Source organism: Schistocerca serialis, chromosome 2 (genome assembly GCF_023864345.2).
Source record: "Schistocerca serialis cubense isolate TAMUIC-IGC-003099 chromosome 2, iqSchSeri2.2, whole genome shotgun sequence".
NCBI classification, from domain to species: domain Eukaryota; kingdom Metazoa; phylum Arthropoda; class Insecta; order Orthoptera; family Acrididae; genus Schistocerca; species Schistocerca serialis.
In genome coordinates this window covers 496,613,724-496,633,737 of record NC_064639.1, presented here as the reverse complement: position 1 = coordinate 496,633,737, position 20,014 = coordinate 496,613,724, and the positions used below count along the sequence as shown (strand labels likewise).

The window sequence follows — 20,014 nt, the reverse complement described above, 5'->3', positions numbered from 1 at the left end:
TGGATACATCTCAACTATTCAGTCAGCAGTTTGAGGAGAGCATCAATGTCACAAGCACAAAATGTATTTTCTGTGCATCTGTAGGTAAGTGTGAAGTCATACATTCAGCAGAATATCTCTGTTAACTGTGTTGCCCGCTACCTATGGAGATTTGAAGCAACTAAAGTGGTGTTTGGTCACTGAGTTGTTTAGTGTAGAGCAACATTTCATGTCGCTTAACTTCTGGTTGCAACAAGCAAGTTACAATCGCATGCTTGATAGAGGCATATTTTTCTATGCCTGGTGTTAAAGCTAAGATGTCTTGTACTTCTGTAGCCATTTGCTAGATCAGCACAGCCACCACATAACTGCACTTAGTTTCATCTTAACTAATGTGGACCAAGACAAATTAGGTCTCAAGTTGGGCAAGCCACAGTATTAGATTATTTGACCAGAAAAGCAAGGATTCCATTACAATCAGACTGACGATCGCGTTTCTCATTGATAAGCCAGTGCTTGCAGGGTTTTTGTATGTCTGTAATTGCTGGCATTGATTAACCAAAGCAGTTGTTCACAAGTGATTCTATATGGCATGGTTAACACAATAACTTCAATAAGGCGTGTTTTATCATTCTGGAGGGCAATTCAATTTTTCTGGCATGCAAAGCAATCATTCTGGTACATGAAACTCAAGTTCACCAAATGTCATGTGTAAATGCAATTTAGCTAAGCTTATATATAACAGTTAATTACAATGAGTAATCTGAAGACTGCTAGGAGGGTCTATATCCATCCTTTGTTTTTAGTTCAGAGGCAGTACAAACAATCAGAGAGTTTACATTCCATCATGAAATACGTAGAAACAGTTCACTGTCCACAAAATAATGATGGTCAGAGCAGATACTGCTACATAGACTGGACAAATTTCATATCCTTGTTCAGTAATTGCACTGACAATGAGGTATAAGACTTGACATGACTCCTAGTTGTAGGGTAAAGCAATACAGAACAGTCTTCTGCTGGAATTGAAGCTTTTATTTGGAAGTACATTACATAATATTCATTATTGGACTTATTGCAAATTGTGTTAACTAGACATGTAGCACAAATCATTCAAGTAAGCTAATTTATCAAGGCTTGTTGATCTCTTAAGGCATAGTATTAACATCAAATCACAACAAGATACATTTTTACTGAGGAGAAACTTTGTACTACAGCACTTGGTTATTGCTATGAGTTTTGTAAAGTTCAGCATCAGGGGTGCAGTACACAATACTGAAGTACATTCTGACAAAACAAAAACACCCAAAATTTTAGAAAAGGGACAAAAATTCAATAAACATCTTACCTCATAAATACCAAACCGCGTTGTTGAGTAAGTGAGTTGCCTAAGAAGGGAAGCTGAAAGCCCATTGTACAAAGCAAACAGTCCTTGTTTCCGGACAATTGTCACTGCCATGCGAGCCATCGAAAGTTTTCCTTCCTGTTGTGTTTGCAAGTGCACCTATAAAAAGCACCAATAAGTATATTTCAGTGAACTGTTTGTACTTATGATTTGAATAAAAACATAAAAGACTTAGACAACAAAACCAGGCAACTCTACCTTAATGAAATAGTGCTGATACTTCTGACTTTAAGCTCAAAAGTTCCTGTTTCTTCCCTTGTCTCATTCTTATACTACAAAATTAATCTGCAGTAGCATGTTAATGAACTGTTTCGCCACAATTTGGTAGTAAAAAGTCATATTTAACAATAAAAAATAAATAGAAACTGTCAATTCTTAACAGGAATTTATTAATGTCATGAAACAGCTTTTAGCTTACAAGGCCATTTTATACTGGCATCTGATGTTGATAGCATTTAATCCAATACCACTTTCCAGTATAAATAGATAACATTAATAGCTTTTGAAAGATTTTCATTCTTAAAAACAATGTCAGTATACTTTTTCTTTCTTTCTTTCTTTCTTTTTTCTTTTATCATTGGTCAAATTTTAAAACTGAGGGAGGAAGTGATTTCTTAAGCTAAATAACTTGTAAGTAAGTTCTTTAATATTTTTCGTGACATGTCTTTCAAATCATATTGCAGATCGCTGTTATGCACTACCCGTTACAATTATTTTTTTATCAAATACCCACAAAGTAGGAAAAAAGTGTCAGTTCCATTAGTGACAAAAAGGCTTAAAATCATATGCATCTGGAGTCACAGTATTGTGATACTAACTTCTGGTCTTGGCTGAGTCAATAAAGTCATGTGTGATAAGGAAATGTGTAATGTGTTACTTTCCAAGTCCTGCAGTGAAGTAGATTTTATTTACAAGGCGTACTGTCCCTGAGGTTTATTATTCTTGGTTCCAGCATATCAAAGTAAACTAAGTGGTGAAATTTTTCATACACATTATCTGCTGGTGAATATACCTTTAGAAGGTCCAGTGGATGTGTACAGCATGCTGCACCTGCAGAAGCTAGGCCTCCAAAATACCATCGTGCAAGTCGCTTCTCAGACATTCTGGATAGAAGGAAAACTTATAAAGCAACCTTTTAATTTACGTATCAGAAAAATAATTTTCATTCAAATGTGACAAGTGCAACTGAAAGTTCATACAAAAGGTTACAGCACAAAAATAATGGTCAATTCACATATATGACTAAAGGATAAGGAAGAAAGAAGGTAGATCATGGTCTATTGTCCCATTAAGCATTCTGCCATTCCAGATTGTTTACACTCTCAATTATTTTTTCAACATAGAATATTCTCTTGTCATTATTAGCACAAGCTTTCCACTCGTATCCTTCCATATCAATTTCATGCTGACCATTTGTTTATCCATGCAAATGTGCAAGTCTTGACCATATTTGAAACATTTGGAACAGGTCCAGTCTTCAACTTCATTCTAGCATTTTCCTTAAATTATTGAAAGGTTGAGTTCACATAACTTGTAAAATTAACTGCCAGAAAGAATGTGTCATACATTATAATTATACAACTAGGATCTTTTTTATCTTCAAAAGGCCACATTTTATAACTGGGCTTGGTTAGAGCCCCACTCAAAGAGTTTTTCCTACCTTCATCCACAGAACTCTTTTCTTCCAACAGTAACTTTCAGTTATAGGCACGACATCATAAATATAGCCCTTGCAGCTGTTTGTATAATTATACAGATCCTGCCAGAAAAACGTACACACACTTTAAGGAACGAAAAGTATTACTTATGTTATTATTAAATGAAACAACAAGTTTACTGTTACCAGTCACCATTTTATTTATTTCCACGATGTGTTTCAAAGGTTTAAACCTCCATCATCGGGTGGATTTACATTAGTTAGTATGACATTGGTGTGTGTGTGTTGTGTTACGATTTTTTGGACGAACTTGTGGTACTGTCTCCAGTGGTCACAGGTTCCTTTTGCTGTCATATATAATACGACAGTATACATGTGATGTGTTATGACAGCAAAAGGAACCTGTGACCACTGGAGACAGTCCCTTCTCTAAATCCTCGCACAAACGAAATAATGGCTGACATCGAAATAAGTGTCCAAGGAATAGAAAAGCAACTGGAATCACTCAATAGAGGAAAGTCCACTGGACCTGACGGGATACCAATTCGATTCTACACAGAGTACGCGAAAGAACTTGCCCCCCTTCTAACAGCCGTGTACCGCAAGTCTCTAGAGGAACGGAGGGTTCCAAATGATTGGAAAAGAGCACAGATAGTCCCAGTCTTCAAGAAGGGTCGTCGAGCAGATGCGCAAAACTATAGACCTATATCTCTTACGTCGATCTCTTGTAGAATTTTAGAACATGTTTTTTGCTCGCGTATCATGTCATTTCTGGAAACCCAGAATCTACTATGTAGGAATCAACATGGATTCCGGAAACAGCGATCGTGTGAGACCCAACTCGCCTTATTTGTTCATGAGACCCAGAAAATATTAGATACAGGCTCCCAGGTAGATGCTATTTTTCTTGACTTCCGGAAGGTGTTCGATACAGTTCCGCACTGTCGCCTGATAAACAAAGTAAGAGCCTACGGAATATCAGACCAGCTGTGTGGCTGGATTGAAGAGTTTTTAGCAAACAGAACACAGCATGTTGTTATCAATGGAGAGACGTCTACAGACGTTAAAGTAACCTCTGGCGTGCCACAGGGGAGTGTTGTGGGACCATTGCTTTTCACAATATATATAAATGACTTAGTAGACAGTGTCGGAAGTTCCATACGGCTTTTCGCGGATGATGCTGTAGTGTACAGAGAAGTTGCTGCATTAGAAAATTGTAGCGAAATACAGGAAGATCTGCAGCGGATAGGCACTTGGTGCAGGGAGTGGCAACTGACCCTTAACATAGACAAATGTAATGTATTGCGAATACATAGAAAGAAGGATCCTTTATTGTATGATTATATGATAGCGGAACAAACACTAGTAGCAGTTACTTCTGTAAAATATCTGGGAGTATGCGTACGGAACGATTTGAAGTGGAATGATCATATAAAATTAATTGTTGGTAAGGCGGGTACCAGGTTGAGATTCATTGGGAGAGTGCTTAGAAAATGTAGTCCATCAACAAAGGAGGTGGCTTACAAAACACTCGTTCGACCTATACTTGAGTATTGCTCATCAGTGTGGGATCCGTACCAGGTCGGGTTGACGGAGGAGATAGAAAAGATCCAAAGAAGAGCGGCGCGTTTCGTCACCGGGTTATTTGGTAACCGTGATAGCGTTACGGAGATGTTTAATAAACTCAAGTGGCAGACTCTGCAAGAGAGGCGCTCTGCATCGCGGTGTAGCTTGCTGTCCAGGTTTCGAGAGGGTGCGTTTCTGGATGAGGTATCGAATATATTGCTTCCCCCTACTTATACCTCCCGAGGAGATCACGAATGTAAAATTAGAGAGATTAGAGCGCGCACGGAGGCTTTCAGACAGTCGTTCTTCCCGCGAACCATACGCGACTGGAACAGGAAAGGGAGGTAATGACAGTGGCACGTAAAGTGCCCTCCGCCACACACCGTTGGGTGGCTTGCGGAGTATCAATGTAGATGTAGATGTAGATGCCACAAGTTCATCCAAAAAATCGTAACACAACACACCAATGTCATACTAACTAATGTAAATCCAACCAATGATGGAGGTTTAAACCTTTGAAACGAATCATGAAAATAAATAAAACGGTGACTGGTAACAGTAAACTTGTTGTTTCATTTAATGTCAATAACAGTCATGGTAAAGCCTAACCTAAAATATTACTTATGTGTTTATTTTACACTTAATAATTGATCACACATGTTGTACAACCTTCAGTTTAGCACATGGTTGCTTTAAATGTTTAAAATGTTAACCTTTCACTGTTAGACACATAACAGAACAACGAGCAGTCGCCGCAACTATGTCAGTAAATGTCACAGTGGAGATCGCTGCACATGTTGCTGTACTCTCCAGGCGAAGTTCCTCCAGCATGCATGGTTTACATCAATAGAAGTTATCTTTCACAGTTCCCCACAAGTGAAAGTCCATAGGCATTAGATCTCGCGACCGTAGAGCGAACTCAATGGGCCCTCTTCGTCCAATCCAATGCCCCAGAAAATTACCATCCAGGATAGCTCGTAGAGCTAGGTGGAAGTGTAGCGGTGGCCTGTCCTGTACATAGAAGACCTCTTCATCACCTCCATAAAGCGCACATATACCTGACAAAATTGATCTGCATAACATTTCCAGGTACACTTCTCCAGTGACAGTAGCATCAAAGAAAAAGGGTCCTACTAGGCCCCTAGACGATAGTCCACATCACACATGAACTCCTGGTAGACTGACTGCTTTATCCACATAAACATGCAGATTTCCAGTGCCCAATACATACTGTTATGCCAATTCACAGTTCCATTAAGTTTAAATTGTGCCTCATCACTCCACACTACCTTTGTCACCAATTATTCATCATCAGTTACCATTTGCTGATACCATTTGCAAAATTGCATTCGGCAATCAGGGTTGTCGTCATTAATCGTGTGCAGTGATCATTGAATGTAAACTTTCCACTTTGCAGCTTTTAGAATTCTTCATACACTTGTACTGCTAAGCCCCACTTCATGTGCACATTGCATAACAGACTTCTGTGGAGAATTAACAAACATTTCCAACACGAAAGCTGGCGAAGCAGGACTTAGAGCTGTAAGCTGTCTTCCTTTGTGAATATCACAAATCATTCCATGCAATTCAAACTTGTCAATCATGCATTTAATTGTTAGACGGGTTGACAGTTCTGTTTCAAACTCCCACCTGCACTGGCGTTGCACTTCAAAAACATTATCAAACTTGAAAAACCACTCGATAATACATTTTCATTGCTCGAATGTCAAGCATGCTCCAGCCATCTTGTTTTCTCAAAACCGAGATGAAAGTACTAACATCTGATGAGTCAAAGACCATACTACAACACACTCTTAACTCAAATTGAATAACAATATAGATATCTCGGCAGAGCCTGACAAGGAGAGTATCATTTTTCTGTATACTTCACTTCCGCAACTGGAAGTCCTTTCCTGATTGTTCTCCATAACTGTGAAGTAGACCTATCACAATAACAGCAGTTGATGGCAGCTAAGTTCATTTCCCCATGTGATGCCCTCCGACAGTTTTTTGGTTAATGCAAAGTGCTCAGAAGCACACTTATGTCTCATGCAGTCATGTGACAGAGCTTTTGGGTGTCAGCTAACAACAGAGCTGCATCACCAACCATCTGCTACTGAGAGCTGGGAACAGCTGCAGGGTTTGTATGATGTGATTTTGCTTCCATTGTCTCAGGCCGGGCGATGGCACTTCAGCCATCACACTCATTGCCACAAAAAATTTGGTGTCAGCAGATCATCGACTAGATGTGTACTCTCCTTTTACACTTACGACAGATTCCCATAATTTGTGCTAAAGTTTTATTGTCTAAAATATAAAACTATTTCTTTAGATTAACTAGACGTATTTACAAATTCTGTAAAATGGGAAAAGTGGCCCGCTTTGCACTGTAGTGAGTAGAGCCTTACAAAAAATATTGCTATATGTTTAAAACAGACACCTGCATGTGTTCCACATGTTAAAAGGAAGAAATGATACAGTGAGATGAACAAAAACTGTTTGTTTCATGCACCAACTCTTATTAAAGTGACAGAGTCACAGAATTTAATATTGACGGAAAGTATTCAGGTACTGGCACGACAAAGCAAATAAACAGAAATGGTCATGGATATAAAACAGTGGGAACACTGCCACTCGGTTTCATCAAATTATCATTTGCTAGCAAAATAGTAGTTACACTAATTCAGACAACTAGGTCAAATTCAGAACAAACCATTGTCATGAAAATGAAGGGATGCAGCCACAGCCAGAAGTTTCTAAGCAAAAGTAGAAATCATCAAGGATGTGTACACACAAATAGAGCATAAACCATAGTAAATAAAATAAGAATGAATGGAGCCCTCAGGATTAGCTTCAGGGTACTGACAAACTAAAAAAGAACAATGAAAACAAGCAAGAACCTTTGACCACAAGTTCTGTAGCAACTGTACAAATACATCAGGTACCTCACAGTCATAAAAGACAAAGCTATAAAATCAACAAAGAAAATGTAAGAAGAGGTGCATTGCATTATGGGATGGAAGCCAACAAAAGGTTATGCGTAACATATGTTGACAGCACAAAATCTACTGATAATTTTTTTTCACAATTTAACAACTCTTGCGAAGATGCCACAAGATTTAGGAGAAATGCAGTTGCTGACTCTGGCAATAAGCCAACAGGCAAGAAACTAACATGCACAAGCAGATCAAATTACATTCCTGGTTCCAGTAGTGCACCATATTCAGCTGAAGGTAAATAAACATTCAACTGACAATCCAAATGAACATTCAACTGACAATCCAAATGCAATGGCAAAAGGGGAGACAAACAATGTTGATGTTTTCAGATGGTAATGTTTTACGACTATATAGCTTTTGGTCTTGGGCTTCCGTTGCCACAACACTTCACCCCACAAGGTACCTGTGCCACCCTCACAGGGTACCTATGCAATAATACAAAAATGTAGCTTTAAATACATGTATATTCCTTCAATAAAGTTATTATCCAAAGTACAAAAAATCAGAATAGATCAGATAAGTGCTACATATTGTATTATTGAGTTGCAGGAAGCAAGAAAACTTACTGAAGAAATGGATCTCCAAATAATATGCATTCAGCAGCCATAAAGTAAAAACGGCAAACTACCTATCATGCCAGTTAGAGCTCAAGTAAGAACAGAGGGAATCAACCCAATAGTGGCTACTGCTGTCTTAAAAAGGATAATTACAGTGGCAAAGATTGATGAGCTTTGCAATGAATATGCACTAACTAGAAACTTTGGAAGAAGTCAACAGGTATTACATTACTGACAAATACTGTTATTACATTGATGATATATACCAGTAAGGTGCATATACAAAAAAAGCAATAATACTGAACATACAGGTAAACGGATTTTCGTTCTGGATGTTAATGACAAGTCCAGTTGTGGCATAGTGGAGAAGGGGTGAAAGGAATTTAAACCTCCAAAACACAATAGAAGAACCGAGCTTCATAAACCACTTAGTCTAATCATAAATCACAAATGAAAAAGTGCTGCAAGAAATACTGAGATTAAACAATGGAATATACACGTGGAATACGACATTATTATGAAAGGATAGTTGCTACTCACAATATAGCAGAGATGCTGAGTCAACTCATCATCTCTGCCATATGGAGAGTAGCAACTATCCTTTTCATAAAAATATTGAGATTACTCTAGCATAACAACATATTTTCTGACATAATATTATGGCATGTTGGTAAATCTCTAAAAATGAGTGATCACAACATTATTGTATTTGTACTGTGTAATGATGGGCATGTCAGTGAAAATTATGTTGGAATGAAGTGTACAAACAATCAATGGAAAGCAAATTGGGATTTTTTGCTCCCTGGATTCCACACATGGCCAAACGAGTGTACAGAATTTGATATGGTTACAAAACGTCATTCAAATGGCAATAAACAAAGTAATACCAGCAGTAATCAAGAATGGGAAGGAAATTAAAGTGCCATGGAGCAGAGCTCTACAAAATTTTAGACAAGAAAATGGAAGGTGAGGAGTTGATTTCAAATGCAGTGTGGAGCAGAAGAGTGTATGTATCAAAAGACTAGAACTTTACAGGAGTGTTAAGCAACATTACAAAGACGAGAACAACATCAAGACTGGAGCATTTTGAAACTTGTGTTAAAGATCAATTCCAACTACACTCCTGGAAATTGAAATAAGAACACCGTGAATTCATTGTCCCAGGAAGGGGAAACTTTATTGACACATTCCTGGGGTCAGATACATCACATGATCACACTGACAGAACCACAGGCACATAGAGACAGGCAACAGAGCATGCACAATGTCGGCACTAGTACAGTGTATATCCACCTTTCGCAGCAATGCAGGCTGCTATTCTCCCATGGAGACGATCGTAGAGATGCTGGATGTAGTCCTGTGGAACGGCTTTCCATGCCATTTCCACCTGGCGCCTCAGTTGGACCAGCGTTCGTGCTGGACGTGCAGACCGCGTGAGACGACGCTTCATCCAGTCCCAAACATGCTCAATGGGGGACAGATCCGGAGATCTTGCTGGCCAGGGTAGTTGACTTACACCTTCTAGAGCACGTTGGGTGGCACGGGATACATGCGGACGTGCATTGTCCTGTTGGAACAGCAAGTTCCCTTGCCGGTCTAGGAATGGTAGAACGATGGGTTCGATGACGGTTTGGATGTACCGTGCACTATTCAGTGTCCCCTTGACGATCACCAGTGGTGTATGGCCAGTGTAGGAGATCGCTCCCCACACCATGATGCCGGGTGTTGGCCCTGTGTGCCTCGGTCGTATGCAGTCCTGATTGTGGCGCTCACCTGCACGGCGGCAAACACGCATACGACCATCATTGGCACCAAGGCAGAAGCGACTCTCATCGCTGAAGACGACACGTCTCCATTCGTCCCTCCATTCACGCCTGTCGCGACACCACTGGAGGCGGGCTGCACGATGTTGGGGCGTGAGCGGAAGACGGCCTAACGGTGTGCGGGACCGTAGCCCAGCTTCACGGAGACGGTTGCGAATGGTCCTCGCCGATACCCCAGGAGCAACAGTGTCCCTAATTTGCTGGGAAGTGGCGGTGCGGTCCCCTACGGCACTGCATAGGATCCTACAGTCTTGGCGTGCATCCGTGCGTCGCTGCGGTCCGGTCCCAGGTCGACGGGCACGTGCACCTTCCGCCGACCACTGGCGACAACATCGATGTACTGTGGAGACCTCACGCCCCACGTGTTGAGCAATTCGGCGGTACGTCCACCTGGCCTCCCGCATGCCCACTATACGCCCTCGCTCAAAGTCCGTCAACTGCACATACGATTCACGTCCACGCTGTCGCGGCATGCTACCAGTGTTAAAGACTGCGATGGAGCTCCGTATGCCACGGCAAACTGGCTGACACTGACGGCGGCGGTGCACAAATGCTGCGCAGCTAGCGCCATTCGACGGCCAACACCGCGGTTCCTGGTGTGTCCGCTGTGCCGTGCGTGTGATCATTGCTTGTACAGCCCTCTCGCAGTGTCCGGAGCAAGTATGGTGGGTCTGACACACCGGTGTCAATGTGTTCTTTTTTCCATTTCCAGGAGTGTATATATTTGGGGAATGACCTATAAAATCATAATGAACAAAATAAAATCCAGATACTTTTTTCACATTGAAGAAACAAGGCAGGGAATTAACAACTGATTGGGAATCTTAAGCCAAATTATGAATGAAGGCACTCTGCCCCAATGACAATCGTGCTGCAGATCTAGAACACCAAAGTGGCTACAGACTACCTACAGAAACCACAGAATGGCAATCCTGTTTGTGGAAAGAAGTAATGTGTGTTGCAATAATACAACAGAAAAAAATATCAGAAGTTGGCAGGGCTGGATTCAATGCAGACAAAGAAATTGCAGGCTCTGGCCAATTGTATTGCTCTAAATCTTACAGCACCAGTAAATGAAAGCTTGTCACAAGGCAGATTACTTCAGATATGGAAAACAACAGAAGTAGTTATTTTCAGAAAAGGAGAAGATGGCAATAAAATAGAAACAAAATCTTACAGGTTGATATGTTTATTAAACATATTAAGAAAATGAAAAGAAACTACTATTTGGTAGGCTGAAATAATGTAAAAAAAAAAAAAAATAGATGGTATGAATGAATCTCAGTCTGGATTCAGAAAAGGCAAGTCCACCTAGAATTCTCTGAATCAGGCACTTAGCCATAATAACATACACAATCAGTGCTTTTGAAAACCTATGGTGGCCAGTTTTTTACTCTAGACTGTGTCAAGCAGGATGACCTAGAAATCTCTACTTGAGTTTTGAGATACTGCCCCAGAAACTGTTTAACAGAAAGTAGGTGAACTACTCGATCAAAAAGATACACCACATATACCAAAGACCTGAAGATAACAGGAAATACTAGTGCAGCATTAGAAAAAAAAAAAAAAAATTGAGATGTTACTGCATTGCTTCGCATTTGGCGTCCAAAATACAAATTTAAAATAGCTTCAAATAAAACAGTTCACAAAGAGAAAGTTTCATAACCAAGAAACTCAGCCATAAAAGTAAGAATAGGTAACAACTCATTCAAGAGATGTGTGGTAGTACGATATTCATGCTTGCATGGTGACGAAAAGCAATATTTTCATAAACACACTGAAACTTTCTGCCAACTAGCTCTCAATCAAATGAGCAAAATTACATGGGTATGCAAAAATAAGTTCCATCCATCTCTAAAAATCATCATGAAGTTATACTTGATTACACAGTAGCTCTCACAGCAAATTTCTGGACGCATAGTACACAACTAGTTAAATCTGAACTAGCTCTGCAGAGTGCAGAAGAGCACACTTCTGAGATTTATGGATGCACACAGGATATGAAAGGAGGAGGACACTCTGAGGAAGAAAGCTTCATGCATGTGTGAAAATGTCAGTAGGATTGGGATTCGGGTATATTATGATGATGTGTCAATGAGTTCTTTTCCAGTGTGAAAGAAAGACTTCAAATGATACACAATCTATCCTAGAAAAGACAGGAGAAACAATGAATCACCCTCGAGATTAATTAAACAAACAAATGTGAATGAATACTGGGGTGCAGACATGTTCAAAGAAGGAACTTTTCATTCTGCAGCAGAGTGTGCACTGATTTGAAACTTCCTGTGTGCTGGGCTGGGACTCAGACCTGGGACCCTTGACTTTTGTGAACAAATGCTCTACTGACTGAACTATTCAAACACTACTTACGACCTGTCACCACAGCTTCACTTCTACCAGTACCTCATCTCCTACATTCCTCAAACTTTGGCATAGTAATACCATGAAATCTAGCTAAGCGAAACCTTTTTGACTCAACTGTATTTTCCACTTATAAGGTACATTCAACTATAGCACAATAAATTTGATGCTAGCATACAAAATTACACTACATGCTTATCAGTACATCTACATCTACATGGATACTCTGCAAATCACATTCAAGTGCCTGGCAGAGGGCTCATCAAACCCCAATGGAATTTGCTTCCGAAAACCAGTGCATTAATCATTTACTAAAAAATCCACTCCCAATAATTCATGCATTCTCCAAAAAGTTAACATAACCTAGTCATATGTTTTCTTTTACATCTACGAATTACTATAAGTGCAGTTTTATAGATTTTATAAGAAAAGGTTTCTCCTAGTACATGCAACAGGTACCTCACTTACATGATGGTATGATTCTAGAAGTTACGAAGAACACTGAACCGTATTGAGAATATTTTCTTACTGGGTAACAGGCTTTAGTGCAGCCTGAAACTCAGTTCAAAAACATGATCAGCTACAAGCACGAACTGGTACTGTGCTGAGGCTCTAATGGTAGAAAGTAAATATTTGCAGTGTTCCTTTACACCACACACACACACACACACACACACACACACACACACACACACTCTCTCTCTCTCTCTCTCTCTCTCTCTCTCTCTCTCTCTCTCTCTCTCTGTGTGTGTGTGTGTGTGTGTGTGTGTGTGTGTGTGTGTGTGTGTGTGTGTGTTTTTGTGTGTGTGTGTGTGTGTGTGTGTGTGTGTGTAAACTCTGGTGGCCCCTATTATTTACAGTGAGCCACAAATAAGCAATATCTGTTTGCCTGATTATGAATGTACTCATCCGGATAGTCACTGTACTGGTAGGAAAGGTACCAATATCAAAATTCAAATAGTACAATATTGGATATTTCATCATGTAAATGACCAAACAAGAAGTGAGGACAGGCAAACAATAGTTACCACTCATCTGCAGGTGAATGATGGGGTGTATGCAGTCACATTGGAAGTATAATACAACAAAGACATTCAGTTAACAGTTTATTTATACATGATAATTATACGCTGTATTTTCAAAAACAATTTTATTCCTTTATCACAGTCTTCACCAACAACAGCAGTTTAAAACTCACTGCTGAATAAAATCATCCTATACATTTTTCCATGTGTTAATGCATCAACGTTGCCCCTGCATGATTCCTAATGTCACCTACCCAACTCCCTCAGTAAATGATCTTGGTATTTTCGTATCTCTTGAAATCCAATAATAACATACTTGGTTCATTTACCGTCAATTGCACAATGAGCATTGAGAGCAGCTTTGCCAGAAAAATCATATTAATTTTGTATAGAGCTCATACGAGAATCATGCACAGCATTACAAACTGCTGTGTGTTTCATCAGTATTATCAGACAACATGATTATTTTATTTGTGCTAAAATACCTGCAACATTCTCTATGTATTTCACATGCCGTCTAAGACTGCAAATTTATTCTTTCATGGAACTGTACTGTCCTATTTTATTTACGTCTCAACATGTCTTTGGCACTTCAGGTAACTTTCGTAAAAAAAGTTTTTAAGTTACAACTATTTTGTTATTTTATCTTGAGTTATGCAAACACAAATTTATATCTACTTTTACATCTACATCTATACTCCCCGAACCACCTTGACGTGCGTGGGAGAGGGTATGTCCAATTGTAGCAGTTATTAGGGTTTCTTCCCATTCCATTCACATGTGTAGTGAAGGAAGGACGATTGTATGAAGGAAGAACAATTGTATGAATGCCTCTGCATGTGCAGTAATTATATTAATCTTATCCTCCTGATCCTTAAGTGAGCATTACATACCTTAAGTGAGCATTACATAGAGGATTGTGGTGTATTCCTAAAGTCAGCATTTAAAGCCGGATCTTGAAACTTTGTTAAAAGACTTTCTCAGGATAGTTTTGTCTATCTTCAAGAGTCTGTCAATTCAGTTCCTTCTGTATCTCTGTGACTATCTTCCATGAATTTAACAAACCCGTCACCATTCATGCTTCCCTTCTCTGTATAGATTCAATATCCCCTGTTGAACCTATTTGGTATGGGTCCCACACACAAGAGCAGTATTCTTGAACTGATCACATGAGTGATTTGTAAGCAATCTTGTTTGTAGACTGATTGCAATTCCCCAGTATTCTACCAATAACCTGAAGTCTACCAACTATTTTACCCATGACTGAGGCCATGTGATCATTCCATTTCATATCCCTACAATGTGTTACTCTCAGGTATTTGTGTGAGTTGGCCAATTCCAACAGTGACTTATTGATGTCACAGGATACCACTTTTTTTTTGGAGGGGGGGGGGGGGGGGGAGCACAGTTTTACGTTTCTGAACATTTAATGGAAGTTGTCAATCTTTGCACCACTTTGAAATCTCATCAAGATCTTACTGAACATTCTTCAGCTTCTTTCAGAAAATACTTCATTATAGATAATTGCATCATATGCAAAAAGCCTATGTTATTATTTATATTGTATGCAAGGTCATTAATATACAACAGCCAGGGTCCCAGTACACTTCCCTGGGGGACACACAAAAGTTATTTCAACATTTGATGATGACTTTCCATCCAAGATAACATGTTGCATGCTCCCTATCAAAAAGTCCTCAATCCTGTTACAAATTTCACTTCATACTCCATATGATTGTACTTTTGACAATAAACACAGGTGCAGTACTGAGTCTAATGCTTTTTGTAAATCAAGAAATATTGTATCTACTTGACTGCCTTGATCCAAAGCTTTCAGTATGTCGTGCAAAAAGTGCAAGTTGGTTTTTACATGATCCATGTTTTCAGAATCCATGCTGGTTCACATTGAGGTGGTCATTCTGTTCATGACACTCGTTATTTTTCAGCACACAAAATTTTCTAAGATTTTACAACAAATCAATGTCAAGGACATTGGATAGTAGTTTTATAAATCACTTCTTGTAGAAGGCTGTGACCTATGCTTTTTTTAAAAACGGGGCACAGTTTCTTTGTTTGAGGGATCTACAATAGATAATAGTTAGAAGAGGGGCTAACTCAGCTGGAAATTCAGCATAGAATTTGATGACAGGGATTCCATCAGGCCCTGTAGCTTTGTTCAGTTTTAACAATTTCAGCTATTTCTCAACACCACTTACATTAATAATTATTCCATTCATTTTTCTCAATGGCATGAGGATTAAATTGGGGCATTTCTCCAGGGTTTTCCTTTGTAAATGAACATATGAAAATAGAGTTAAGCATTTCAGTTTTTGCTTTATCCTCAATTTCAATACCTGCCTTATTCACTAGGGACTGGGCACTAACTTTGGTGTCACTAACAGTCTTTACACACAACCAGAATTTATTTGGGTTCTGTGAAAGATCATTTGACAATATTCTGACTCGCCTTGCACAACGCACATTCAGTCATTGCTTGGGGTAGAGGGGAGAGAGATTGGAAATAGAAAGGATTATGGTATGGGTTATTAGCTAAGTGTGTGGTTACTATATGGATAGATTAGTAATTTTATGCCAAGGTGTGTGAGTGAGTGGGGGAGAGGGGGGGGAGGGGGAAGGGGTTGTATTTGTAGTGGAGGCTAGGTCGAGGAAGAGAATGAAGAGGGAGAGTACTGCAAGAGAAATAGGAGACAAGGCAAGGGCAAAAAGAGATTAAAGGAAAAGACAAGTGAGTCTAAGACTATACTGTCTATGAAATATCTACTGTTGCAAGGAATCAAATAATGTAATACAAATGCAAAGAATGTAACAGAAAAGTCTAAAGTAAAGTATGTTTCCTATAAAAATGAGACTGGTTTTTTTCTTCAAATATCCAAGGTATCCAGCAAATTCATATTACCATGTAAACAAGCAAACAAATCGACATTCACAAACTGGACAAATCTACTACTTCACAAGTAGTGAACTGAAAAATTTGGTTTCTAAGATACTAAATTTACTACAGATATCAACACAGTATCAAGACATTCAGGTCCAAGATAAATTGCGACATTTCAAATTTGTCTTTTTATCTGCAGTTTTATGCAGACTAATAATTTAGCCTACATACTATAACTGTATCGTACTTTTAATCAATTACCTGTTTAATTATTTACTGTTTTTGCAATACACCTTATGTAATGCATTTCTCTTCTAATTGTTCTGTCACATAATTATTTATTGTTATTTACTTAATTATGCAGTGTATTTATCATTATTTCCTTGTACTGAGTGGCATTTGCCTACATTCTTAGACTTTTGACAGTAATGATTGCTTATAAAGATGCTCATAAGGTGAATAAAGCATTTTTATTTAGAGACTGTGACATAACATGTATACTGTTGTAACAGAGGTAACAAAGCAAGTGGAAAACTTCAATATATGTCATGGTAACATCATGTTTCGTTGAATCCATCAACTACTACTTTCAATCATGCTGAGCTAAACTGTTGCCTTTCATTGATGTCTAGCACTTGCATGCTTTAGAAGTGATATGTAATCGTTAACTTTCATTTTATGCTCTTTCTGTCCCTAAATGTAATAAGAAAACTACTGCAAAAATCAACTTAAAATGGCCAAAATTGCAAATATGCATCCACTGGTTAATTTATACATATTGTATATTCCACAAAATGGTACAATCCAAGTACTTGATTTTGCATTATTAAAGTGACTGCAGCTGCATTGAAAGATGTTGATTTACATTCCGATAGAATATACTTGATGAACCCTCCAGCCTTACGTATAACAGTGCGTCCGCGTTTGTTTTCGAAGACAAACATTTGTAGTGTTTACATATTCGCCAAGTGACATAACAGTGTCTACTTTATCAGTCTGCATTACTCTTATGTTCCGCAAACGCTAATAGTCGGTCACTTTACCTGCTCTACGAGATGGGTTTCCGTTTTGAGTAGCCTACATATATTTCACTGGCAACGTCAGACTCCTGATGTGGACGCAGGAAGTTCTACTTTTTACACATCTTCCTAGTATTTCGGACAATTTTAGTTCTCGAAGTTATTCATAGCATCCTTAGCCAATGTATAACAGGCGCGTGCTACCAGCGCTCACAACGGACTGAATTTTTTTGAGGAATCAAGTGGCATACATCAGTTAAGTGAAAAATTAATGATGACGCAAGATGACTTGTCAGATACCCCGGCTTTATTTCGGTGGAATTAAGACTACAAAATAGGCCTGCAGCGTAATGCGGCACACTTAAAAGGGTTCTTTTCTTGTGTTTCTTGAAAATTAATTTTTTTAAAAAGTGTTGTAACCCAACTTAAGGAAACCATTTCCAAAATCAGAACATCAGTAAAAGGGAAGCTATAAACTGTGGTACCATTTCGCACTCCCAATTATTCGAACACTCGTCTTCTCATTGAAAGTATCAATGAATTGCCTTTCTTCTAAGGCAAAAGAAACTTTCCTTTCGGCATATCGCGACCTCAACCGTACTATCAACAAGTCAAGTACCAATTACTCCAACACGTAGCATCTATGACAAAATATTCTTTCCAGTGAACTTTCTGCAAACTTCGTATACCCACAGTCTAATGTTAGACTGTGGTATACCTGTGACTTGGGAGTGTTTCTGGTATCGACAAAACTTATTTTTAACACGTATCAACAGAATTTAAATTAACATTTAACAATTAACATAATTTTGAGTAATGACATACCTGTAATTCAAACTGTAAAAACAACCACTTAGCCAGCTGTTACAAGTTCACTTCATAAGCACCCTTACAAACTGCTTATCTGAATAGCCACTTACACAGCGGTCAGCAGTAGGTTATCATCAAAAATATTACCCTATCTGTTCTTATTACTTCTGGTCACTTTGCTGACGAAACATGAAGTCGTAGCATGCCAAGTACGAGTGATTTTATGAAACCTAAAAATCAGTCGTGTACTGACGTATGGCGTTTTGCTATCTGACAGGACGTACACAAGGTGCTAAATAGCCACTACATGAAATTTCTACTTGACAGCAATGAAGAGTTAGAGGCAAAATAAATAAAATTTCTTACGAGATTCTTCACGCATGACAGTTTGGAAAATGAAAACGCATAAGAAAATGTGGACGGATACAACATCGATCAGCTGTTACTTGGGGCAACGTTATAAGCAATTACCACGTAAATATTATATCTGGTTGTACATACACTTTTACTCACAATTTAGTTGTGCAGCTTTGTTTTACGTCGGGTCTCAAATTGTCTTATCAGATTCGATGATTAAAAAGTTGCAACAGATACGTAACAAGCATCAGTGTTAATTGTAAAGTTGGTTGACAAGTGACTCCGTATCGACAATGTACCTAACTATTTTCTTTAAAAAAATATCAATACAATTAAATAAATATTAAGCTGTCAACAGGATGTAAATGACAGGTACTCAGTACTATTAAGGAAGCAACATCGTCTCTCTCCCCCCCCCCCCCCCCCCCCCCTTAAAGTTGCAACATCATTTCTTATTTAATTGATTAAATACTCTTGTCGTCAGCATGAATGATACAAAGCAGTATGGCAGCAGTTTATTATTAGTGGAGTATATAGATTAAGTTCCTACGATTTGCTTGTCTTCTGTTAATGTGAACATGGAATCATTCCACATTCATTAAGGTTTTTCTTTTTGATGGATGTTTAGAACATTTCAGTTATTAGTGTGCTGTGTGACCTTTCCTTAATGGTATCACCACTCATTCATAGCACTATATCTCAACATTTCTACTAGATCATTTCTGTTGATATTGCAATATATAAAGGAAATTATCATACCCTTTGTTCAGCAAACAGGGCAGCAAAGAACTCTGTTCTATCTTAAATAATAATATTAATAATAACAATATAGGTCTCTTGTAAAATGGCAGACAAGTAGCTGCTATATGGTAGCAAGATGACCAATATCTACGACAACATACTGCCATATGCCCACTAAATAATTTTTCGTGGCAAATAGTAAACAGAGAAGGAAGTAAGAGCTGTAGGTTGAAGGGGTAAACAAAACCAAAAGTAATTAAAAATGGTTTAGAAAAAAAGGATTATAAATCTAACTGCAGGTTACTGTTAAAAAGCCTTAAAAAATGGAAAATGTATGATCTGACATTTGAGCTGCTATAGTACTGAAATGAACAACAGTAAAATTAAGGTCAAAACAACCATTCATTCTTTCTTTCTTTCATCATTCATTCGTTGAGTTCCATAACTCCCATCAAGAAAGAGTGTCTCTAAGGATGCAGAACAAGTCAAAGTACATTTTTTAACAGTTGATCAAAGAAAGGAAGCTGGTACAATGGAAAAAAAAGAAAAAAAAATGCTTTTGCCTACTCAGTTACACTACATAGCTGCATTGCATTTTTAACTGCAATTCATAGAAATTATTTGATTACAATGATTTTTCACAGAAAATGACACCTATTAACAATTTATTACTACCTGTCATGCAGCATCACATTGAATGCTACTACTTGCCATACAGCTAACAGGATTTTTTAATAGCTGAATCTAGAGATTCAGTTGATATGTAGCAAGAGTGACTAAAGATATATGTTTGTAATGTTCTTTCAAGTTGGTTCAATT

General features: G+C 38.5%; 1 protein-coding gene across 4 annotated transcripts in view; it reads right to left on the bottom strand.

The window, feature by feature from the left end:
• LOC126457436 (mitochondrial dicarboxylate carrier-like) overlaps nucleotides 1-18,351 on the bottom strand; it is a 79,427-nt gene extending 61,076 nt beyond the window's left edge. The window contains exons 1-3 of one of the 4 annotated variants that reach the window (XM_050093712.1): nucleotides 18,113-18,351; nucleotides 2,397-2,487; nucleotides 1,328-1,483 (exon numbers count right to left, since the gene is read on the bottom strand). In XM_050093712.1, coding sequence (XP_049949669.1) covers nucleotides 1,328-1,483; nucleotides 2,397-2,486 — 246 coding nt within the window. In that variant the 5' untranslated portion in view covers nucleotide 2,487; nucleotides 18,113-18,351. Of the gene's footprint in view, nucleotides 1-1,327; nucleotides 1,484-2,396; nucleotides 2,488-16,529; nucleotides 16,710-17,311; nucleotides 17,546-17,772; nucleotides 17,908-18,112 lie in introns of those variants that run through there. The other 3 variants (XM_050093714.1, XM_050093713.1, XM_050093715.1) reach the window with 3 other exon arrangements.
• Nucleotides 18,352-20,014: the final 1,663 nt, after the last annotated feature.